At 31.9% G+C, this 22,239-nt stretch overlaps 1 protein-coding gene across 1 annotated transcript; it reads right to left on the bottom strand.

The window, feature by feature from the left end:
* Nucleotides 1–729: 729 nt before the first annotated feature.
* On the bottom strand, nucleotides 730–22,008 carry LOC143063593 (uncharacterized). Its single transcript, XM_076235809.1, has 7 exons — nucleotides 21,920–22,008; nucleotides 5,937–6,617; nucleotides 5,674–5,822; nucleotides 5,056–5,210; nucleotides 4,190–4,353; nucleotides 2,867–3,197; nucleotides 730–1,958 (listed from the first exon to the last, which is right to left on the bottom strand). The coding sequence occupies exons 1-6, from the start codon at nucleotides 21,923–21,925 to the stop codon at nucleotides 3,021–3,023; spliced, it is 1,332 nt and encodes a 443-aa protein (XP_076091924.1). The 5' UTR covers nucleotides 21,926–22,008; the 3' UTR covers nucleotides 730–1,958; nucleotides 2,867–3,020.
* Between the last annotated feature and the right edge of the window lie 231 nt (nucleotides 22,009–22,239).

The following is a 22,239-nucleotide window of genomic DNA, read 5'->3' as shown; positions in this document are numbered from 1 at the left end:
CGGGGAAGGAACGATTTTGAACACCGGTATATTACTGTTGCCTTTATAAGGCCTGCCCGTATAAACTATCTTTTTTGTGTTGTGTGTGTTGCCAATTCCGTAGTGCTTTATGTTTATGTTAAATAGACTGCTTATTATTTGTTTGTCTTTACTTTTGATTCCTTTGTGAAATGGTTTTCAAATAAAGAAAAAATAGCGATAGAAAGGAGATTCATCTACATCGGTTGATTTTTAATTTTATTATACTTATATATACTTCTATACCAGGTACCTTTTCTCCTAAGTATGATAAATTTGAATAAAAATGTCATTTAAGATGCACAAAATTGAGAATGGTAATGGGGAATGTGTCAAAGAGAAAACAACCCGACCATAGAACAGACAACAACAGAAAGTCATCAACAGGTCTTCAATGCAGCGAGAAATTCCCGCATCCGGAGGCGTCCTTCAGCTGGCCCCTAAACAAATATATATACTAGTTCAGTGATAATGAACGCCATACTAAGCTCCAAATTGTACACAAGAAACTAAAATTAAAAATAATGAAAGACTAACAAAGGCCAGAGGCTCCTGACTTGGGACAGGCGCAAAAATGCGGCGGGGTTCAACATGTTTATGAGATCTCAACCCTCCCCCTATACCTCTAGCCAATGTAGAAAAGTAAACGCATAACAATACGCACATTAAAATTCAGTTTAAGAGAAGTTCGAGTCTGATATACTACTGGGATGTTAATAACATCAAAAATAAAACGAGGCAGTGGTAGCGAGCCAGTCGTTTATAAAATTTAATCTTACATTTTTTAAAAAACTGTTAACTGTCTTTTTATACAGAAGGAAATGCCTATACCAAGTCAGAAATATTTTAGTTGTTTAACATTCGTGTGATGTATTTTACTTTTGATTTTGACCTTCGATAACGAACTTTCCTTTTGAATTTTCCTTGAAGTTGGTATTTTTGTTATTTTACTTTTTATTTGGTATATATCACTGTCAAGATTGTCAGTTGCACTTTGCATAACAATTTTTCAAAGGAATAAAATACAAAGCAAAAGAGTCAAATATATTTTTACAACAGTTATCGGAGGGTTAATATAAAACGTAATACATCATTACAACTGTCATCCTCATACAAACTAAGTTTTAAGCACCATGAAGTTCATATTTACATATTTGTTAAAGTTTACACGATATTTAATTAGCACAATTATAAACAGGTAAACATGTGGTTGCTAGTGGTATTTTACCAGGAAATCGAGCAATGAAGAATACCACTCTATTTATTCGGCGATGCTCAATAAATACATATTAACGATACAGATTTTAAGAAGTAAAGGAAAAAAATATTGGAACATTCTTAATCGTGCAAAAGTTAAACTTCGTACCATTGTGAACATAAAAATGTGAAAAAATCTATAGTAATGAAACATCTTATACCATGAATCCAACGTCAAACCGCTTCAGTTATTGACTAAAAGTTATGGATAATGCATACGAAACCTTAAAATTAATAGAGCAATGAGTACAGAAAAAAGCCTATATAAAACAAACTAATCATAAAATGACCTTTGATATATCTCATCGCTATATTTCTACCATTACTGAACATCATAAAGGTTTCTGTACAATTGTGACGTCATAATATCAAATGTCTGAAACCACCAAGGAAAGTGTTTGTTTTAGAATGGCAATAGTCCAAGTGCTGCAGATTTTCATAAGTGTCGTAGATTTCGAAATAGTGGTAACGTCTATTTAGTTTCTAGCCCGGTAATATATACTATATTGTGTCTGTAGGCTTCCAAAATAAATCTTTGAATTTTATTAATGGTAAGTTCACTATTAAATATGAGACACGAGCATGGCAAATAAGTTAAATTTCTTTTAATCATCCAGTTTAACTTTACCAATTCGCTAGTTATTATGTAGGGCCTAGTACTGATGATATGAATAAGATAAAACCTGAAAAAAGAAAATAATGTGACGTAATTTTACAAAGACAAATATATCAACGTTTAAAAATAAACATGTATTTCACTTTGTATTTTGTATTATTTTTATAAGCAAAAAGCTATATTTGTAAATAGAAAAAAACACGATTACGGTTGAAACTCTGGTCTTCTTCCTTTTGGAGTACATGCGACTCCCTTAGTGCTAGTGTGTTACTTCGTTTGTCTCTTTCCGACTTAAAGATTGGTAAACTGTCGCTTTTATTTACATTAACATTTAATTTAATAAATAACATAAACATTATATTAACGATACCAATGATACCAGATAATTTTCCGATTGTTACCGGTAAAAGAAAGAAAACTCTGATAAAACAAGTTGCAAACAGTTAGAGCGTAAGTACTTAGTGTTCGTATAATTCAATTACTAGTGATTTAGCATTTCAACCGCTCAAACTTCCAAAACAGCGCTGATGGTATAACTTCAGATGTACATGATTTATATATTCGAAAATGCATAACTATCGATTAGTTTAATGTTAGATGAATCGTTAGGGAAAGCCGAAGCATACTAGTTCATGTAGTTGTGGCGTCCATATGTTGAATTGCTGAGACAACTTTTTATAAACTCCTAACTTTACGCAAACCTGACTTTCAAATATTTAGGATTGTAAGTTTTCGATGAAGGTAAATTAAGAGCTTCGGTCGGACGAAATTTGTATATTTTGTATTGCATTAACGTGTAAACTATATATCGTTTTTTTTTTTGTATGAAGACATTTTGATATTGGCAAAGTATGGTATTATCAAATATTTAAAATCAGCTGACTCATAGTTAGTCTTTCAATATATCGTTTCATTGTCAACTTTTCAAATTCAATTAGAGTAAGCTAATTTAAATAATCATATAAAATTACTTACTTTAGACATATTGTAGATGTTATTTCCATTATTTATCACAAAATCATTATTTTGAAGGAGGAAATACTGACAAACAAGAGAAAAATGTTTTAACACAACATGTATTTCCCTCACTGGAACACTGGAAGAGGTTTTGTTGCCTATTGTCTAAACATTAAGCTTTGGAAACATTTTCCATCAGATACTGGTAAAGATCGGATTCCAAAAATCGGGGATATGAATCTTTTGCCATCAGAGCTTGAATTTTATGTTGTGGAGCATCAAATGTATCCCGGGAAAGATTTTCTAAATTTTCAATTGTTTCTGTCCTGGTGTCAGCGTCTAAATTTACCTACAAAATCATAAATTGAGCAAACAAATTAACGAATTATAAATACCTTCACTTTATGACAAGTCTTATCGGTAGCAGCAATTCAAGATAAAACATGATCAAAGGTTCACAGCAGTAAACATTTTTTTAAAGGAACGATATATAGCAAAGTTATAGTGATTGGTATATGTCAATAAAAAAACCTTCGAACATAAAACATAAAGACCCTTAAATCTATTTTGCTTAGTTATACATATAACATATATATCCCTCTTGTCAAAATGTCACTCAGTGCCGAAAAAGAAATAATTCCATACTAAATTGCACTAAATCTGAAGATTGAAATCTGTGATAAAGTTCAGTTAAAACTAAAAGTTTGTATGTCTTTCCAACTGTCACCATTTGCAATAACATTATAAGAATAATTTTCATGATAGTGGTAAATTCAGAAAAGCACCTTGGCCGTATACAATTTTCAAAGTATTATTTTACTTTAGGTAAAGTTGACCGTAGATGTATTTGGAGCTTAGTGTGTGTTCCCTTTTGGTCATAAAGATACCTATATATCAAGGTTCTTCACATACTTGGCTTTCAAAGTTTTAGGCTGGTGCGTTCCTGACACAGAAACAAATACATATGTATTATACAGTGTTTATGTCACAATTAACTGGGTTGATACCAATACAAATGGTCTTTAAGTTCCAAAAGGGTATCATAAGTTCAGTTGTCAGTCATTCGGCACTGACACGACATTCGACATGATCAAGAGTTATAACAAATATTTTAATATTCCTATTTGGTTAATTAAGAAATCAAAAAAAAAAAAAAAAAAAAAAATCTAATGTTCAAATTCCTTGCGGCAGTTGGAAATCAATCCCAACAAAATAAAGATTTAGTCTTTTTTCACTTTAGATGAATTTGGCTATTCTTTTTTTGTTCCGTTTGGTGATTACTACATAATCTAGAAAACAAATTCGGAAGCAAGAAATGTTTAAAGTGTTATTTTCATTTACCTCTTTTGGTGCCTTCGAGACAACAAATTCCTGATAAATCTTTTGAGCCATTACTGGCATACTAGATTCGTTACATGTTCGAAATTCTTCGCAGGAAATCCAAAACTCTAAATTCTCCTCGCTAAACTCGGACCGAAGAAATAATAGAAACAACTCAACACCATCTGAAAGAAGTTAAAAGATCAAATATTAACAGAATGAAAAATACTAGTTCGATATAAAAATATTTGAGTAAAATATTGGAGATTATCAAACGTATGTGAAAACACGAAAAAGAAAGATAACACTATAGAAAACATCGAGCAAAATTAGCACAACGTAAATAATGAAATATCATTAAGACATAAACAGCTGTGTAATATTCTTTTCCAATTTTACACTTAATAAATGTAAAACAAAACCTGCAAAAAAGTGATTTTAGATATGACACAAAAAACCCTTAATTGTCAATTATTCAATTTCGAATAAGCACAACTTAAATGAAACATTAGTTTAAACACAAACATGTGTGCAATAATCTATTTTAACTTTACTCTTAATAAATGTGATAATTCCACGTTTTTTGGTTGCTTTAGTGTTACACAGTTTTCTATATTGTGAATAGAATAATGTTGTTTGTCTATTGGTCGTTTTTCGGTTTTTTTCAGTGCGTTGTCAATCCGTTTTCGACTTAGGTGTTTTATTTTCGCTTCGGTATCTTTAGTCTCCCTTTTTTCTTTTCCTTTTATTAGGTGGTATTTAGTTTCTATTTAGAATAGTTTGAAAATAAGGTATATATTAGGTAAATATCATTTAAGACCTGAAGGTCATAAGGGAATAAATTCACTGTTTTATACTTAAGTTCTGGGTTTTAAAGTTTCTCTTACTTTTGTCCCGTAGAAGATCTTCTAACGATTTACTCCACTGCATTGCTTGGTCATAAGTCGTTGTGTTACAGAAGGGAAAAGAGCTCTCGTGATCCACAACAGAATCAGTGTTTTGTCTTCGCAGAAATTGAAATTTTTTCTTCATATTCTTTGCCCTGTAATATTAATAATCATATTTTCAAATTAGAATACAAAACATAAACATGATTGCCTTGCCACATGTAGCTATATATAGATTAGTTGTTACTTCTTTGATAACTATATGTCATCTCACATCTATGTGCAAATCTTTATGCACCACTGACTCATTGAGTCATAATTGGCATTTTCATAAAAGTAGGATGTTTTGTGCACCGTAGAATCTTGTTCAACCCATCGACCCCATTTCATAAGGCCTGTGCGACGTAAGGACTATGACAATTTAACATCAAATGTAATAATGGCAAATATTGCTTAAATCAGAACCGTTTAAAAAATATTTCGCAAAGTAAGCCATTAAATGAAAACCAGCGTAGGTATACTGTATCTTTTTTATAAAAGAATATCCCTTGTAGGTAGTCAATATTTTGATTGGTACCGTGTTGTCACGATAGGAATGAAACTCATTTTACAACTTACAAATTACTAGATTTGGATTTTGCTTGATAGTTTTCTGCTAATGCTGACTCGGCTGAACAGGTCTTGTGAAACCGTCTTGCTTTTTCATCGTCATCATGGTTACCAAAAAGCTTCTGATAAAGAAATAAGTCCAAAGCACGATTTTCCATCTACAATAAAAACAAATCAATTGTTTGATAGTTGTAAGAGTTCGATTATGTACAATGCTGGTACTGATTTCAATACAATATAAAAGAAGCCTAATTACAGCTGTATACACCTACCGTGTCTTTTGATTTGCTGTTTTTGGTATCTAAAAATAATGCATGTGATGGGATTTCATTTTCACAGCATGCACTCTGACTCCGTCGTAAAGGTCGGGTGATTATCCGTTTTAGCTTTTGTCTTTTAGATTCTTTATCTTTCTTTGCTGAGAAAAATATATCAGACTGCTCATCATGGTCTGAAGCATCGTCAATCTTTCGTACACTGGACATCCTAGTTTCTGTTGAAGAATCAATGTCGGAAGCGTCTAGAGAAGATTCACAGACAAATGATACCTGAGAATTTCTTAAACTTGATGGCGATCTGGATGACGTGCTATCAAATGAAAATTCCGTCATTTCCGGTGTTTGCAATTGGTCGAAAGATAGGTCAGTTGAATCATCAAACCGTACTGAACCATTTTTTCCCTGATTTTTGTTCCTTTCTAATATTCTTCTTTTCCAATTCTTTTTTGCCGATTTTTTATCTTTCGCAGGTGAAATTAAACATTTGTCTTTCATATCTATGGATAATTCCGTTGAGGATGGTGTTAAATCTCGTTCTGGGGGATCACGTGGAATATCTAAAGATTCAGATTGTCGGGTTAGTTTCAGTGTAGGTGTGGTTAACTGACATACTAGGTTATCGAGGTCCTGTGTACATTGCCTATTTAATGGTCGTCTTGGTTCGTCAAAAACACCCTGTAAAGTATCAAAAATAGAAAATTATACAATATTATTTCCTGGCAACACTTCAAAACAATAATAAATTTAGAGAAAAGGGGCGTAAACGTAGAACATATTTTATTTGATGAATACGTGTTGCCCAAACTTAATTAATATTTTAAATCGTTGTAATTTTAAAACTGTCTTATATTTGCAGACTTTTTAGCACAAGCAGTGTAAGTCACAACGACGAAGCCTGTATTTCAGTGGCTGTCGTTTGTTCATGTCTGCAATATTTGTTTTTCGTAAATTATGCCGTTAGTTTTCTCGTTTAGATTGTATCACATTTTCACGAGGAGACTTTTCATATAATCGTCGTAAATTGAGCTTTGGTAAATAGTTTCTCGTTAACAATCATACCTCATCGAACACATTTTTACGTCTAGCGGCGATTCATTTTCGAGATTTCGTTGATTAATTATGACTGCTACATGTCCAGCAACATGCATTACATGCAAAATAAAAGGTTATTGAGTCTTTTCACGTACTATGTTCTATAAGCTGGGAGATTTATTGTTAAGTTATTACATGTACACAAGTTTTTTCTGCATGTGCTTGTAAGATCGGCAGTACAAAGCCAACCCGTATGTTAATACTAATTTCAATGAATAATCGATCTAGAAAATCATACTTGTTTTGTCATCATGAAGATTTGATTTAATTCCATTTTTACGAATGTAGCACATTTTCTTAACTTTCTCTTCTGGGAAATGTAATGCGTATATGACAACGTTTTAAATCCGGAATTCATAAATGATTCATAAAGAAAGAAATCCTTCTTTTAAGGTTAAATATTTACTCTGTTAACATGGTAACTAATGCGATTTGTCTTCATAGTTTTGGCATGAAAGAGTTTCTAATCTTTTGTCAAAAGTGAGAAAAATGAATACTACAGTTTAAGCCATGGCATGTATAGATAGCGTTAGGCATGATCGAAATCGTCACGAGTTGTAAAGACAATTGGCCGAATGTGAATAAATTTAACAAGTTTTAAGCTAGAGATTCTTTTTTTCAAAAACACTAAAAAAGACCCATTAACATATCACGAAAAAACAGTCATTTATGAGATGCCTCACTTGAAGATATTACACTCTTTCCCTTATTCCATCTACATGTACAAATCCATTACAACAAAAAATCGTAACAAAAAAAAAAGTATAAGCAAAAATATTTTTCTTTAACTAATAAAGAAATGTGTTTTTTTTTTTTCATTTTTAGAAATTAATCAATATAAAAAACAATTTAAAATCTATGATTGTTAGTTTGATAATATTCAATACAAAATTTAAATGATTTGAAATTATTTTTAGTTGATTCAGTGGTGGTTGTAATTTATCTCTAAGACAATAATCAAGTTTATCTTCAAACCCATAACGCAAGAGAATGTCAATATAACTTTAAACCTGTGTTTTAGAACATGTATAGGTGTCTTTCCAAAAGCAATGATAGACCATTATAACTCCCGAAATATAACCGATAACGTGTAAATAGTCAATACAGGGGTAAATTCAGTAAATAAATATACGTCATCAGGGACCGCCCATTTAGGGGAGAGCTTTCTGTATAACACTGAAGTCATATGCTCTTCTGATTGGTAGATAATGTTTGTAATAAATATTTTTTGGCAGATGGATCAAAACTAGAGTTGAAAAAAAATAAAAAAAATAAATGCTGAATGTACTATTTTATTTTTACTACAGGGTTGAAAAGTAATGTAGGTCAGTATTGGAATTCAGTGCGAATCTACATTGTTTGTAAACAAGGCCATGTAAATGCCAAAAATGCCGCATGACCCTATGTTTTTATTGTTACAAAAGATAGGGCTACATTTGTTCTTTCATGAAAGTTATATGAAAGTTTCCAATTTCTAAAGGTAAATCAGGTATAAATTTAATTCCATACATAGATTAGCAATGGGAGATTTTTTTACTGAATTTACCCCTATAGAACTTTACCTCAATTTTATAACCAGTAGAAACAGTATCAAATTTTGAAAAGGCATTTTTTGGAATTGTCTCAACCTATTGCACATTTCTATTTTTAGAAACAACATAAACTGCACTGTTCCTATCTAAAAAGATCGCAACACCGGAAAGCCAAAAGCTAAAATCGCAAATATTTAATTTGGCAAGTCGACTTCTTTGTCATCAGTAACAAAATATTGAAATTTGAAAACCAATGTTTGAACAATTCGTATTAAGCGAAAAAGACCTCAACTGCTCTTTTCCAATCAATCAAGGGTCCTAACTCCTGGATGGCAAAAGTAAAAATCGTCAAAATTTAACTTAATCTCCATTTCGTCACCAGTAACAGCATATCAAATATCCGAAAAGCAAAGTACTTGCAAGTCCACCTGCCGTACTTTTGTACTATCGCGTAACAATTACCAGATTTCCGTCGGAAAACCTGGTTAAAGATGGAAAACACAATTAAAACGATGAGCGGAAAAGATTGTGGTTATAAAAACATGAACAAGCAGTATTTGGAAATATTTGGTAATGATCACTTAACCCTTTCGGCGCCAAAACGACATTTTTGTCGTTTACCGCTAGCACGCCAAAACGACATTTTTGTCGTTTTTCAGTAGAACATACGAAGCATTAAAAACGTATATAAAAAACTTCATTTGACTGCCGAAGGTTAGCTCTGCAATTATAGTCGGTATATAGAATCTGGGAATATCTCTTTTTAAATGCACTATTTTACCCCTCATATTTCTTGAGAAATTTAGCCATCTGGGGTTGGCTTAAACATGGGTTGACTTCACTAGTTTTAAAAACAACAAATATTTAAGTTATAACTTATAATGAATAATTTTGACATTGCCGGTCTTCTAAAATAATTTCTGCGAAAACCAAATAAACTTGACCCGGATTTTTGTATTTATCATTCTAATACTTAATTATGGCATACAATCTGCATACTCCGCCTTATGTGTCCATGTGTCTCACTTTGTTGTCAATTCAATATTAGAATACATATTCAATTTTGAATTAAGATCGTGTTTTGATTTACCCATCACTTACTGCGTATTTTTGGATTTATTTTTGTCCTTTGTTACTGTGTTGTTTTTTTTTGGTGCTTGGTCCAATTTTGACAAGTCAAGCTCTTTTTAAAAGTTTTTTTTTCTATCTGTTCTAATATTACACTGGTACCCGACATGTCATGATCATCTCATTTTAAATGTTTCACATTGAATTATAACGTGACCAATCGTGCATACAAAAAGGGAGGTAAAAGATACCAAAGAGATATTCAAACTCACAAGTCAATGCCATGGCAAAAAAATAATACTGACCAAAAGACAAGTTAAATTTACACAGGCAGAAAAGAATACTAAAGACTGAGCAACATCAACCCAACCAAAAACTGGGGGTGATCATATATACATAACTATTGTATAAGGCAGTACGACGACCCGTAGTTTATAGACTTGTCCCGATGACTTTGGTGGCTATAAGCGACCCATTTGTTACCATACGCACAGCTATCATGACTTATTATAACGAACTCTTTCAACAATAATAGTGGTGCTAAAAGAAAATTCTGAATTGTTTATTTTAACAACCATTATTGTTAAAAAAAAAACAGCTAAAGAATAAAACAATATATAAACACGGACGGCAGTGCATAATTCTCTATATATAAATTACATACAAGCTAATACTAGTACTGACAATTCAAACTCAACACACGCAATTGATATACGAACTTGTTTATATACAGAAGTTAGCATGCAGATCAGTCCATCTGATCCATTAAAATTATTACATTATTGTCGTAATTTTGAATCGGTTTTTTTTTTCGTTACTAAGAAAGACTAAACAAGACTGCAATCTAGCTACTTCGTATGACTAAATATGAAAAAGATTAAGATATAATCAAATAGAGCTAAGGAAAAAAGATGAAAATATAATAACATATAATGAGGCATCTCTTGTAATTCCAGTGTTTTTAAATGTTTCCGTTTGGTTTAAAAATCAAATTTTCAACTTGAAAATAAAGGGTCGTCTAAATTTGCGTATTATTCACACAAGTCCAATCTTCTATCTAACTATGGATAGGATATGAATGACTACATTTTATCCCGGGACCATTTATCTGTGTAAGTCAACAGCGATTTTTCCACTCATGTCTGAGAGTTGTTTTATTGTCCCAGTCCAGTCGTTGTTTTCGATAGTATTTGAGTTGGTTTTGTTTTTATTGTCTAAGCGGTTGTGTTCGTTAATATCAGACTTCTAAATTTTAATTTAGGAAGTGAATGGTATAACAAATATGTGTAGCCTCCAATAATTTATTCGCAGTCAATTTATACTTTTGCTTTTAGAGTTTGAAATATCGTATAATGCATATTTCCGACTATCTTTATTTTAGACTGTAAGTTGACCTCTATATATCTTTGTAAATTTGTTTGAGTACTGGAGTTAAAGTCTCATTTTCACTGAGTCGGGCATGCATGGATCTCTTTTTAAAATTTAGAGAAGGGCTTTTAATGTAAGTCGACCAGTTTGTGATTATATTTGTGCATTTATTAAAATCAAATTCATTACTTGAAGAATTAATCTCAGTAAAAAGGAAAGTACGTTGTACGTTATTATGATTGGAGTAAACTATTGGTACCAACATTTACCTCTTTTATTTCAAACTTCAAACTAACTGTGTACATATACTAGTAATTAGACACTATACATCCTAATGTAGGAATCAATAAAGGAAAATAGTTCAAGCATTTAGGGCTGTATCGATTTTAACGAAATTCCTAAATAAACCCTTGCCAAAAGAATGTGTATTTACGATGAGATAGTTTCTCCTCATTTTCTGCCGAAATCACACCCATGAAAAAGGGGTTCATATCAGATTTTCGATGTCAATGATCGCAACAAGAAACATAAAATTATTTGAGCGACAGGCCCCATTTAATGACAAAACTGAGGTTAGGTCAGACATGTATTTAGCACAGCAAAGTATTTCTTAAAACTGTACCTTTAATTGTACACTTTTTAGAAATAGTATCTGGAAAAAAAATCGGCTTACTCTATAAAAAGGTCAAGACAGTTTGAACCACAGGTAGTAATACATTAAATTTAGACACCAAGTGCTTCATAAATAAATATTTAGTGAAATTATAAAAATTTGCATGTCGTTGACATGTAAAACATTAATTGACTTGAATTATAGAATACCAAAAAATAAAATAATTTTAGGCTATATAAAAAAAGAAGCAAAATGAATGCTAAATATTTTCAACTACATGTACTGGTCTAGTCAAAAAAGTGACATTCTTCAAAACCAAACCGGCAAATCAAAATGAAAGATAAGTCACACAATTGTAATGTTAAAGCAAACTTATTTCAGATTATACATCAGAAAAAAGATAAGTTAGTGTTGTGTATTCGTGAAATATTTGCCGCTGAACTATTTATTACTCAATAAGTTGAGACTTATATGATGGTTGAATTATAACAATGTTATATACTGGTATCCCTAATTTTGTGGTGATATGCAAAAGATCTGCAAAGTGTTCAGTCGACAAAATACCAAAATATAGAGCAGAATTTATATTATCAAACAATGCATACAATAATGAAACACTTGCAAAATGAGGCAATTTTTTGTCAAATACCATAAATCAACATTTCATTATGTATTTCCGTTTTGGATTTTCCTCGGAGTTCAGTATTTTTTTGATTTTACTTTGAATTCAGTAATCACATAATCGGCCTGAAAAAAAACAAAATAATTCACATAATAGAAACCAAGCACAAATCAACATCTTTGACTTAAATATAATTGAGCTATTATATTTTAATAAATTTTGACACATGAATGTTCATCAAATAAAGAATAACCCTTCATAACATATTGATCGTTCTATCGGGTACTTTAAAAACCAGAAGTTAATAAATGGATACATTTATGGACACCCATTCCTCCCACTAAAATTCTTTACAACTTTATTATATTGTATTTGGTATGATTGCCAATGAAACACTCTTCTACAAGAGGCAATTTAGCTTTTTATTAACACAAATCAAATTTATACTTCAAATAAGTAAGTACTGCAATATGGGTCGACATGGACGAAAAGAGGGTATTTTACCTGCCATTAGGAAAAAACGTTGGTAGAGGCATAAATGTTAACAAAGCCATGTACTAATCGCCGAAAGAGTTGTTGCAGTGGTTCTTGAACGTGCAGATAGCGTGGAACATTCTTAATACTATATGGGTATTGAATTAAATGTCTCAATTCTAATGACGCGGTTGCGTATCTATCCATCACACACAGTCAAATGGTTGCTTCCTATTGAAGCAAGTATATTTTACCTCGGGGAGGAAAAGTTTTATATTCCTGTTTTCTAATTGCCATACCATAATAGATAGTATCTCTTACCTTCTTATTTATCGGGAAAGGCAAAATATATAGTTTTTGCACTTGAAGGAGGAATTATACATTACTACGCTCTTTCAAGAAATTTGTAAATGAACGTACTAGTAATCAATGCGAATGTAGATATTTTGTTTTTTCTCGGAAATCCCAAAGCCTGCGATAACTTTACGTAATTAATATTTGTTCAACTAGGAAGTAGATATGTCTTATATAAATTTTTTCTCAAAACACACTAATCAAACATTTGAACTATGTGTAAATTTCAGTTACAATGTCGATAAACAACTTCAAGTATGGATAAAAACATTTTACCAACAAGTCTCAAGGGACTTACCTTCTTCCACAGATTCTTACATTAATCCGGAAAATAACTCAACAGTATGGATTTTATGTCAATTTGAGCGAACATGGAGAAGACATATGAAACATTATTAAACCAAAGATTGAGTAACAAATCTGAACATTACATTAATGTCTTCAAACACAACATAAGACAAATTAGACAGTCACATGATCTGGGAGCTGTCTTAGAACCAATTATGGCTGCACGAAACCATTCCCACTTAATTTGATTATTCTTTTTTCCGGAAACGTAGAAGCTTTCGGTTATTTTAGGCAATTTGATCTCTGTTATTTAATGTTGTCAATTAATTTTGACAGTCCCTTATATAAGGTTTCCTTCCTATTTGACAACCTTAATTTCTGAACGTCCATTTATGAATTTATAAGGTAATTAAAAACGACTTTAGCGGTAATTGTAATAACTGACAAATTTTAAATGCATGCATGGAATGATAAACGATGCATGTTTAAAAAGAATTTGACATGAGTTATCAATCTATAAGTTTGATTGAGATAAGAATTATCAAAGAGAAATAAAAAAGTCATTGCACCAAAGTTGCCCCTCCAAACTTAAACGATAAACAAAAGTAAAGAAAGAACAACGAATAGGCAAGACTTCAGTATAGTTATCAAAAGTACCAGGATTATAATTTAGTACGCCAGACGCGTACAGTTACATAATCGTATAAGTTGTATAATATAAGAAAATAAGAAGATGTGGTATAAGTATTAATATATATTAATTATAAATTTTTTGAAAAAAAAAATAATTAGAAAACTTAAGTTTCATAAAACCCAATGAAAAAGATGAGAACAATTACAGGTCATCTTACGGCCTTCAACAATGATAAACCCCATACCGTTTATTGATCTGTAAAAGACAAGAGGATGAACAAAAAATTAAACAACCATAGAGACATAACCATGTGGTCTGAATTATGGTACAAAAAAGAACAAAAAACATATATTACAAACAGCTACCAACCAACGACAATTACTAGGTAAGGTGTTCTTTACTAGTACCAAATAAAGATTACATGTTTGTTAACGGTCACCTGTAAAGGCACACCGTGTATGATGTTTCTTTTTTCTTTTTTTTTTTTTTTTAAAGTATTTGAATTTCTTTGTCTTTATGCAAATTTTGTCAACATTCTTCTTGTTACATTTACTTAACTCCCTATTATTTCCCGTGTTAAAGATTTCTATGCAGTATACATGTTATACATTGAAATCCTTAACAGTATAAACTATAACATTCTGTAGTCACTGGGGATATTGTTACATCTATATAAACTCATATAAATATCAGGCTTAATTTTGTTTACACAAGGCGTACAGATGATCCAAAATTCTGAAAGGTTTTGCCATTTACAGCTAAGGTAATCTCTGCTTTCGATATTATCCGCTTGATGATACATATAACATCAACAAGTTAGACATGTTAAATCACAAATATGCTGAACTCCAAAGAAAATTCAAAACAGAAAGTCCCTAATCAAATGGTAAAATCAGAAGTTTAAACACATAAAACAACTTCCATATTCCTGACTTATTACAGACATTTTCTAATGTAGAAAAGGTGGATTGAACCTGGTTTTATGGTTAGCTAAACCTCTCTCTTGTATGACAGTCGCTTCTAATTCCATTATTTTGACAACTATGCGTGAACAAAATAAACAGACATACTTGGTAAAAATGTCAAAAATACAGCAGTCGACATTGTGTTATAATCTTAATCACTAACATCAACATACAAATATGTAACAAAGAAGAACAAAATGGCATATAGACCAAGCATATTATAAATAATGAAAGACAGTACATTCTAAAGTACAGTTGACCATGATCTTTCGACGTCTCTGTCTTCATATCGATTTTAATTAAGATTTATTATAAATTAAGGTAAAAATAAATTTCCATAACGTAGCGTCGCTATAGCAGAATCAATTAAGAACATATTTTTGTAGAAAACCTGGGGACACTATCCTTTTCAGAGATTGATTAAAGCTGATTAAAAACTAATTTGATTTTGTGTTCATTCATTTAAAATACAAAATCTCAAAGAAAATTAGAATCTCACAGTTATAGTAAAATTTAATGAGGTTTTTGATATAATATTTTTTCTAATAATCTTTGATTATGACTTTTAGTGTTTAATAATTATATATTGAAGGTTAAGTGTCGAGTGTTTAAGATATATGTCACCTATTACCGCAGGAGTACACTTTCAGAATAAAAACATCACCTACTAACGCAAGAGTTCACATTCAAAATTGGCACATACAATACTTAACACATTACAAATTATCAAACTTTCATCAGGGGATGAGGATTTTCCATATGGTTAGGGAATCAACACAGTTATAACCTTTTCATACATGTTTGAACGGATTTGTAAACTCTTCATAAAGTACTATTTCCAAAATAAGATTCCATTAAGTCTTTTATGTCAGTATTGTTTGGTAGTGATGTCGGATCTGTTTTTTGTAGTGTCTGTTGAAATAGTTTCATTTTTCATTTCTTTATAATCGTTTTTCTCTTTTTATTGTATCATAGAAAATTTACTCCAAATCGCTTATTCAATATAAATTTTATGAAAATTATATGTTATATCATCATAAAAGCAAAGAGAATATAATACCATAACAGTTTGAAAATAACCTGTTTTTTTTTACCTTTTGTCAACTATCTTCTGAATGGTACTACTACCTAATCAAACTGATGTAATAGATAGTCCCAATTTTAAAACATGTTCAACTCGATTCCGTTTAAAGCTCATTACAGAGCTCTATCACACTGTTGACCAAACTAATTAACTTAATCTCTAAGAATACACCATGCAAATTGAACAAATGTCTCGTATAATCAATTACCAAGGTAGATAAAACATGTTACAAGTCTATTCCGCGACTGGATCTTCTATCCATGTCGTTAAAATAAAAGATCATTTGAAATGAACATTCGTGAAACACCCTACAAATTAAGATATATGGGATCAGCCGTAGTATAAGCAGTTAGCTAATTTGATTAATAACTCATTTCGCACTTGGATTATTTAACAACTTCCTTTAGATGTCTTAGCTTATACATCAAACCTGATCTTTCCAAGATGTTTTTATACTGTCCTTACCTAAATATCAATTTTATATCGAACTGCATTATTTTCTTGCCACTTAAATAAAGCAACATTCCAACAGAGCCTACATATGTAGTACATTTAATAATATATGTATGATACAAACAAAAAAAAAAAAGAGATAGCAAAGGGATATTCAAACAAGTTATTACCAGGATTATAAGTTTATGCGCCAGACACGCGTTTCGTCTACACAAGACTCATCAGTAACGCTCAGATTAAAAGAGTTATGCATATAGTCAAATAAATACAAAGTTGAAGAGCATTGAGGACCCAAATTTCCAAAAAGTTGTGCCAAATACGGCAAATGTAATCTATTCCTTTGTATTTCGAAAAATTCAAAGTTTTGTAAACAGTAAATTTATACAAATGCCATATAATTGATATACATGTCAACACCGAAGTGCTGACTACTAGGCTGGTGATACCCTCGGGGACGAAACGTCCATCAGTAGTGGGGTAAAAAGTTATCAAAGGTACCAAGTTTATAATTTAATACACCAGACGCGCGTTTCGTCTACACAAGACTCATCAGTGACGCTCAGATCAAAAAAGATATAAAGCCAAATAAATACAAAGTTATAGAGCATTGATGACCCAAAATTCCAAAAAGTTGTGCCTAATACGGGTAAGGTAATATATTCCTGGGATAAGAAAATCCTTAGTATTTCGAAAAATTCAAAGTTTTGTAAACAGGAAATTTATACAAATGCCATATAATTGATATACATGTCAACACCGAAGTGCTGACTACTGGGCTGGTGATACCGGTACCCTCGGGGACGAAAACAAAAACTTCCAAAATAAACTGACGACAACATCATGGAAACAACAGTATATAAAACACAACATAGAAAATTCAAACCCCTACAAAGGATGACCTCATGCGCATGCTTCAGAAGGGTGGGCAGACCCTACTACACATGTGGCAACATTTGGGTTGCGCATGTAAGTACAAACCTAGTGATAAATCGTATTCGGTAAGTCACATTCGAGGAAAAGAGGATGGGATTAATATTGCAATTACGACAATTGGTACATATCCGTCGTCATCTGTAAAACCTATATGCCAAAAAAGGACAAAAACCTTGGGATAGCGTCCATAAAATGTTTAAATTGTTCTTACTACCATATGTCGTCTTTTTCACGTTTGTGACATCATTGAATTGGACCTTTCCCTGTGTACTTGCAATGAGTAAAAGAGTGACGAAAGATACCAAAGGGACAGTCATACTCATAAATTTAAAACAAATTGACTAAACATGGCTAAAAAATGAAAAAGACAAACAAACAACAGCACACACGACACAACATAGAAAACTAGAGAATAAACAACACGAACCCCACCAAAAAACTAGGGGTGATCTCAGGTGCTCCGGAAGGGTAAGCAGATCCTGTTCCACATGTGGCAACCGTCGTGTTGCTTATGTGATAACAAATCCGGTAAATGGTCTAATTCGGTAGGTCACATTCAACGATGCGTGCCACGTGTAGACACGGATTTCCTAGTGTTTCCAAGATCACTCCCATTTTTTGGGGGGTGCGGGGGGTTCCTGTTGTTCGAGCTTTAGTTTTCAGTGCTGCTGATTTTTGTTTGTCTATTTGTCTTTTTCTATTTTGTTTTTTCCATGATATTATCGTTTGTATTTACTTATGGTTATTTATTGAATACTTATATTCTGCCTCTTTTTATTGATACATTTGATTTGCTCTATTTATATGATTATACATCCAAACATGATAGAATTACAATACTGAAACACCAAGAAGAAAAAGTAGTATTATATATTAGATAAGCAGTCTTTGATTTTCAATTGGATGTTTTGTATATCATTATTTTTTGGGTTTTTTTTATCGTTTTGGCACGGCAGTTTTTCACCATTGCATTGTCATTGTTTCGACTAATGGGTTGAAATTATCCTTTTGTATCTTTGGACTATCTTTGTCATGAATAAAAAAGACATTTATAAATACCTTATCATTTCTTATAACACCTCAAAGATTAAAATGAAAATTGCATCGATTTTAGTTGTTAATCTGATACACATGTACAAAAGAAATTATTTTATAGTTGATTTGAAGACTTTTCTATGGAAAGTTCTGCTGACATGGTTTTTTTTTATCGTCGTTTTTCGTTATTTTCCCAGGCGTTGTCAGTTTATTTTATGATTATAGGTGAGTTGTCAATGATTTAAATCAATAGAATAAAAACAATTTATTTTTCTTAAAGTTTGTTTGCCATCTTCTTTTGATGTATTTTAAAAAAAAAAAACTGATATGGCATTACTAACGAGAAAAGTTGAATATTAATTTTACATGATTTATTATTCATCGGACAAAATGTTTCGCGAGAATTTTTATTGTCATAAACATAGATACAATTTCAATTTCATAAATAGCTTAAAACTTTTACTCAAATTTATGAAATGAACTTTATCTAAGAGTAAATTTAGAAATGCATACAGTTACAGTTCAGTGGGTGTCGTTTCTTGGTGTGGTTCATAAAAGAGGGACGACAGATACCAAAGGGACAGTCAAACTCATAAATCTAAAACAAACTGACAACGCCATGGCTAAAAATGAAAAAGACAAACAAACAACAGCACACATGACACAACACAGAAAACAAAAGAATAAACAACACGAACCCCACCAAAAAACTAGGAGTGATCTCAGGTGCTCCGAAAGGGTAAGCAGATCCTGCTCCAAATGTGGCAACCGTCGTGTTGCTTATGTGATAACAAATCCGGTAAATAGTCTAATTCGGTAGGTCACATTCATGAAAATGAAGGGGATTGTAGTTACGACGTAAGGAACATATCCGATATCATTTGTGGACCGTTTTTTCCATAACGGTCAACCAACTCGTGATGGCGTCCGTAAACATTACGAAGGGATGATTTCAACTTCACCATTTGGAACTCTTGGTTTAATAGCTTCCTTGTGAGCAGCAACCCTCTATCAAAACAAATCATGATAGGACATGCAAGGACGGGAATATCGTATCAATTGGGAGATATATACTCCGTACGCAGGTGCTGCTGGAATGTTGATACTTAGAAATGGAAAGTTCACAATTGGAAAGCTGAAATCATCTCTTTTGTCGTAAAGTTTTGTTTTCAACCGACCCTCATTGTCAATTTCTAGATGTAAGTCAAGATATGAGGCCGACTTAACTGTATCTGTAGTATCCTTTATCTCTAGCTCGATTGGATAGATGCGTTCCACATAGTCACCAAATTTTGAATTATTTAGTGAAAGAACATCATCTATATAGCGAAAAGAAGAGTTAAAGGATATTGCTAACTTCTTATCTTTCTTCCTAAGAAGTTCCTGCATGAAGTCAGCCTCTTAATAATACAGAAACAAGTCGGCAAGTAGAGGGGAACAGTTTGTTCCCATTGGAAAGCCGACAGTCTGTTGAAAAACACGTCATTCGAACGTAACACGTATGTTGTCAATCAAGAAATCAAGCATTTTGATAATATCAGTTTCAGAGAATTTTTTGTTTGAATCAGAGTGATCCTTTACAAAGTAGGATTTATCCCTCCCTAAGACAAGATACTTGTATCTACGTTGGCCATTCTTTTTCTGAAGCGAAGCAATACCAACTCTTTCAATTTGTCTCTTAGTTTGGAAATAGCATAAGTATTTCTCGATACTAATTATTTTATAAAAAATTAGACCGTTCGTTTCCAGTTTAAATGTTTTTAAATTAGTCAATTGTGGGACCCTTTATATCTTGCTGTTCGCAGTGAGCAAAGGCTTCATGTTGAAGCACGTTCTTTGACCTATAATGGTTTACTGTTTCAAATTGTGACTTGGATGGAGAGTTGTCTCATTAGCACTCGTGCATCATCTCATATCTATGGCATTTCACGTCTAGTTGTCATAGTAAAGAGTTTTTATTCCTGTTTTGTTACTTTAATTATCATACAATAAGTTTTCTAGGACAACAAACTTAAGCTGTAAACGATAACAAAAGCGATTTTCTTATTGTGCTTTGGTATCTATCCATTATTGCATAAAATTTATTCCCATGAGAACAAATGATACAACCAAACACTTTACAAACACTCTATACATGTACCAATGCAGGATCACATGAATAATATTATAAGTGTATGATATATACTAGTATGATGTGACGGCAAACATTCAATGAAAAGGCACTATATAAATCTTCAACCTTAGAAGATACGATAATCGTTTGAATTTATAACACTGGACACTCATTTGATAGAAATTATTATAAATTAAGGAATGTATCTCCCTCATGCAAAGCTCTGATTCCTTTCACGGATTTGGCTATACTTTTTGGACTTTTTGGATTATAGCTCTTCATCTTTTATATAAGCTTTGGATTTAATATAGATGTATTTTGGCCACGAGCATCACTGAAGAGACATGTATTGTCAAAATGCGCATCTGGTGCAAGAAAATTGGTACCGTTAATTTTATTGCAAATCTGCCGTCGCCTCTCCTTAGATCTACCGTGTCCTGTTTTAACCAAATTTTTCAGAATTACATGGGATTTAATAAATTCGTCCTTTCCTGCTGTTATTATAAAATATACTTTGCAATTTGATTTAGAAAAACATGGGATTTCCCATATCCCATGGGACAAGGCAAAATCCCATGACAACTTGTGTATCTTCAGTGATGCTCGATGACAGAATATTGAAATTAAAAAATGTTATACAAACTTTTGAAAGCTGATAAAACCATGAAAAACAAGAAGGCAAGAATTTGGGCAAAGAATCAGAGTTATCTACAAAAAGCATTCATGAATATAAAATAATTTCCTAAATTGGTAAATAGCAAATTTCAAGGAAACAACATCCCTATTTTCATGCCAGCTTCAGAGTACTGGCTACTGTGCTGGTGCCACCTTTTGGGGACTTCCGCTAGCTTGGTTGTATCTACTAAATGGTAATGATACCATTGATGGTACCAAAAGTATAGTTTATTTTGCATAAAAGTTTATTCTTTTCTTTTTTGTTTTTGGTTGGGAAAATGTTAATCTATAGATAAATGCATATGTTTCAATGTGACTATATAATTTAGTACACATCTTCGTCCTTTTTATCCTGAAATATTGGCTGATGGACGTTGCAAACTTCAACTAACAATCATGTAACTTCATCCAAATTTTGAATTCTTAACACGGCAGCTAAATTTATGTTCAACATGTAAAATGAGCTGCAAAAAGATTTGTTTCTAAATCCGATTTACATAGACTTGATTTATAGCACACTTGATGAAGCTAGTTTGTTTAGAGAAATATTGCGTTCATTTTTTATCGCATTGTAAATATTCTAATATTTACATACTAAATAGTGTGTCAAACTTACACTTTGATAATTTCATCTCAAATATACTAGTATTTAAAATGATCTAAATAAGACTTACCCTCATTGTTAGATGGTGTCCAAGCAAAAACGGTTCAACATGCAACTTTGCTATAATTTGTATAACAGTGTAACGATCAACTGTCGATAGTTTCGGAAAACCCTATGCGACAATTGCTAATTAAAATAGTATATACTTCTGTAGGTATCAGCATGATATTTGATTTTAGCCAATCAGAATAATCAGAAACCGTAACCTCCACATAACATAATAAACTGGAGATTAGTAGCTATAATCAATCTGATATTCTCTCAGGTGATCAAAATAACTCAATAATAAAGTATATTTTGATTGAAAACCATTCGGTTTTCTTCTGTCTG

The sequence above is a fragment of the Mytilus galloprovincialis genome, chromosome 2 (genome assembly GCF_965363235.1).
Source record: "Mytilus galloprovincialis chromosome 2, xbMytGall1.hap1.1, whole genome shotgun sequence".
Lineage (NCBI taxonomy): Eukaryota > Metazoa > Mollusca > Bivalvia > Mytilida > Mytilidae > Mytilus > Mytilus galloprovincialis.
This window is presented reverse-complemented; position numbering and strand designations above follow the sequence as displayed.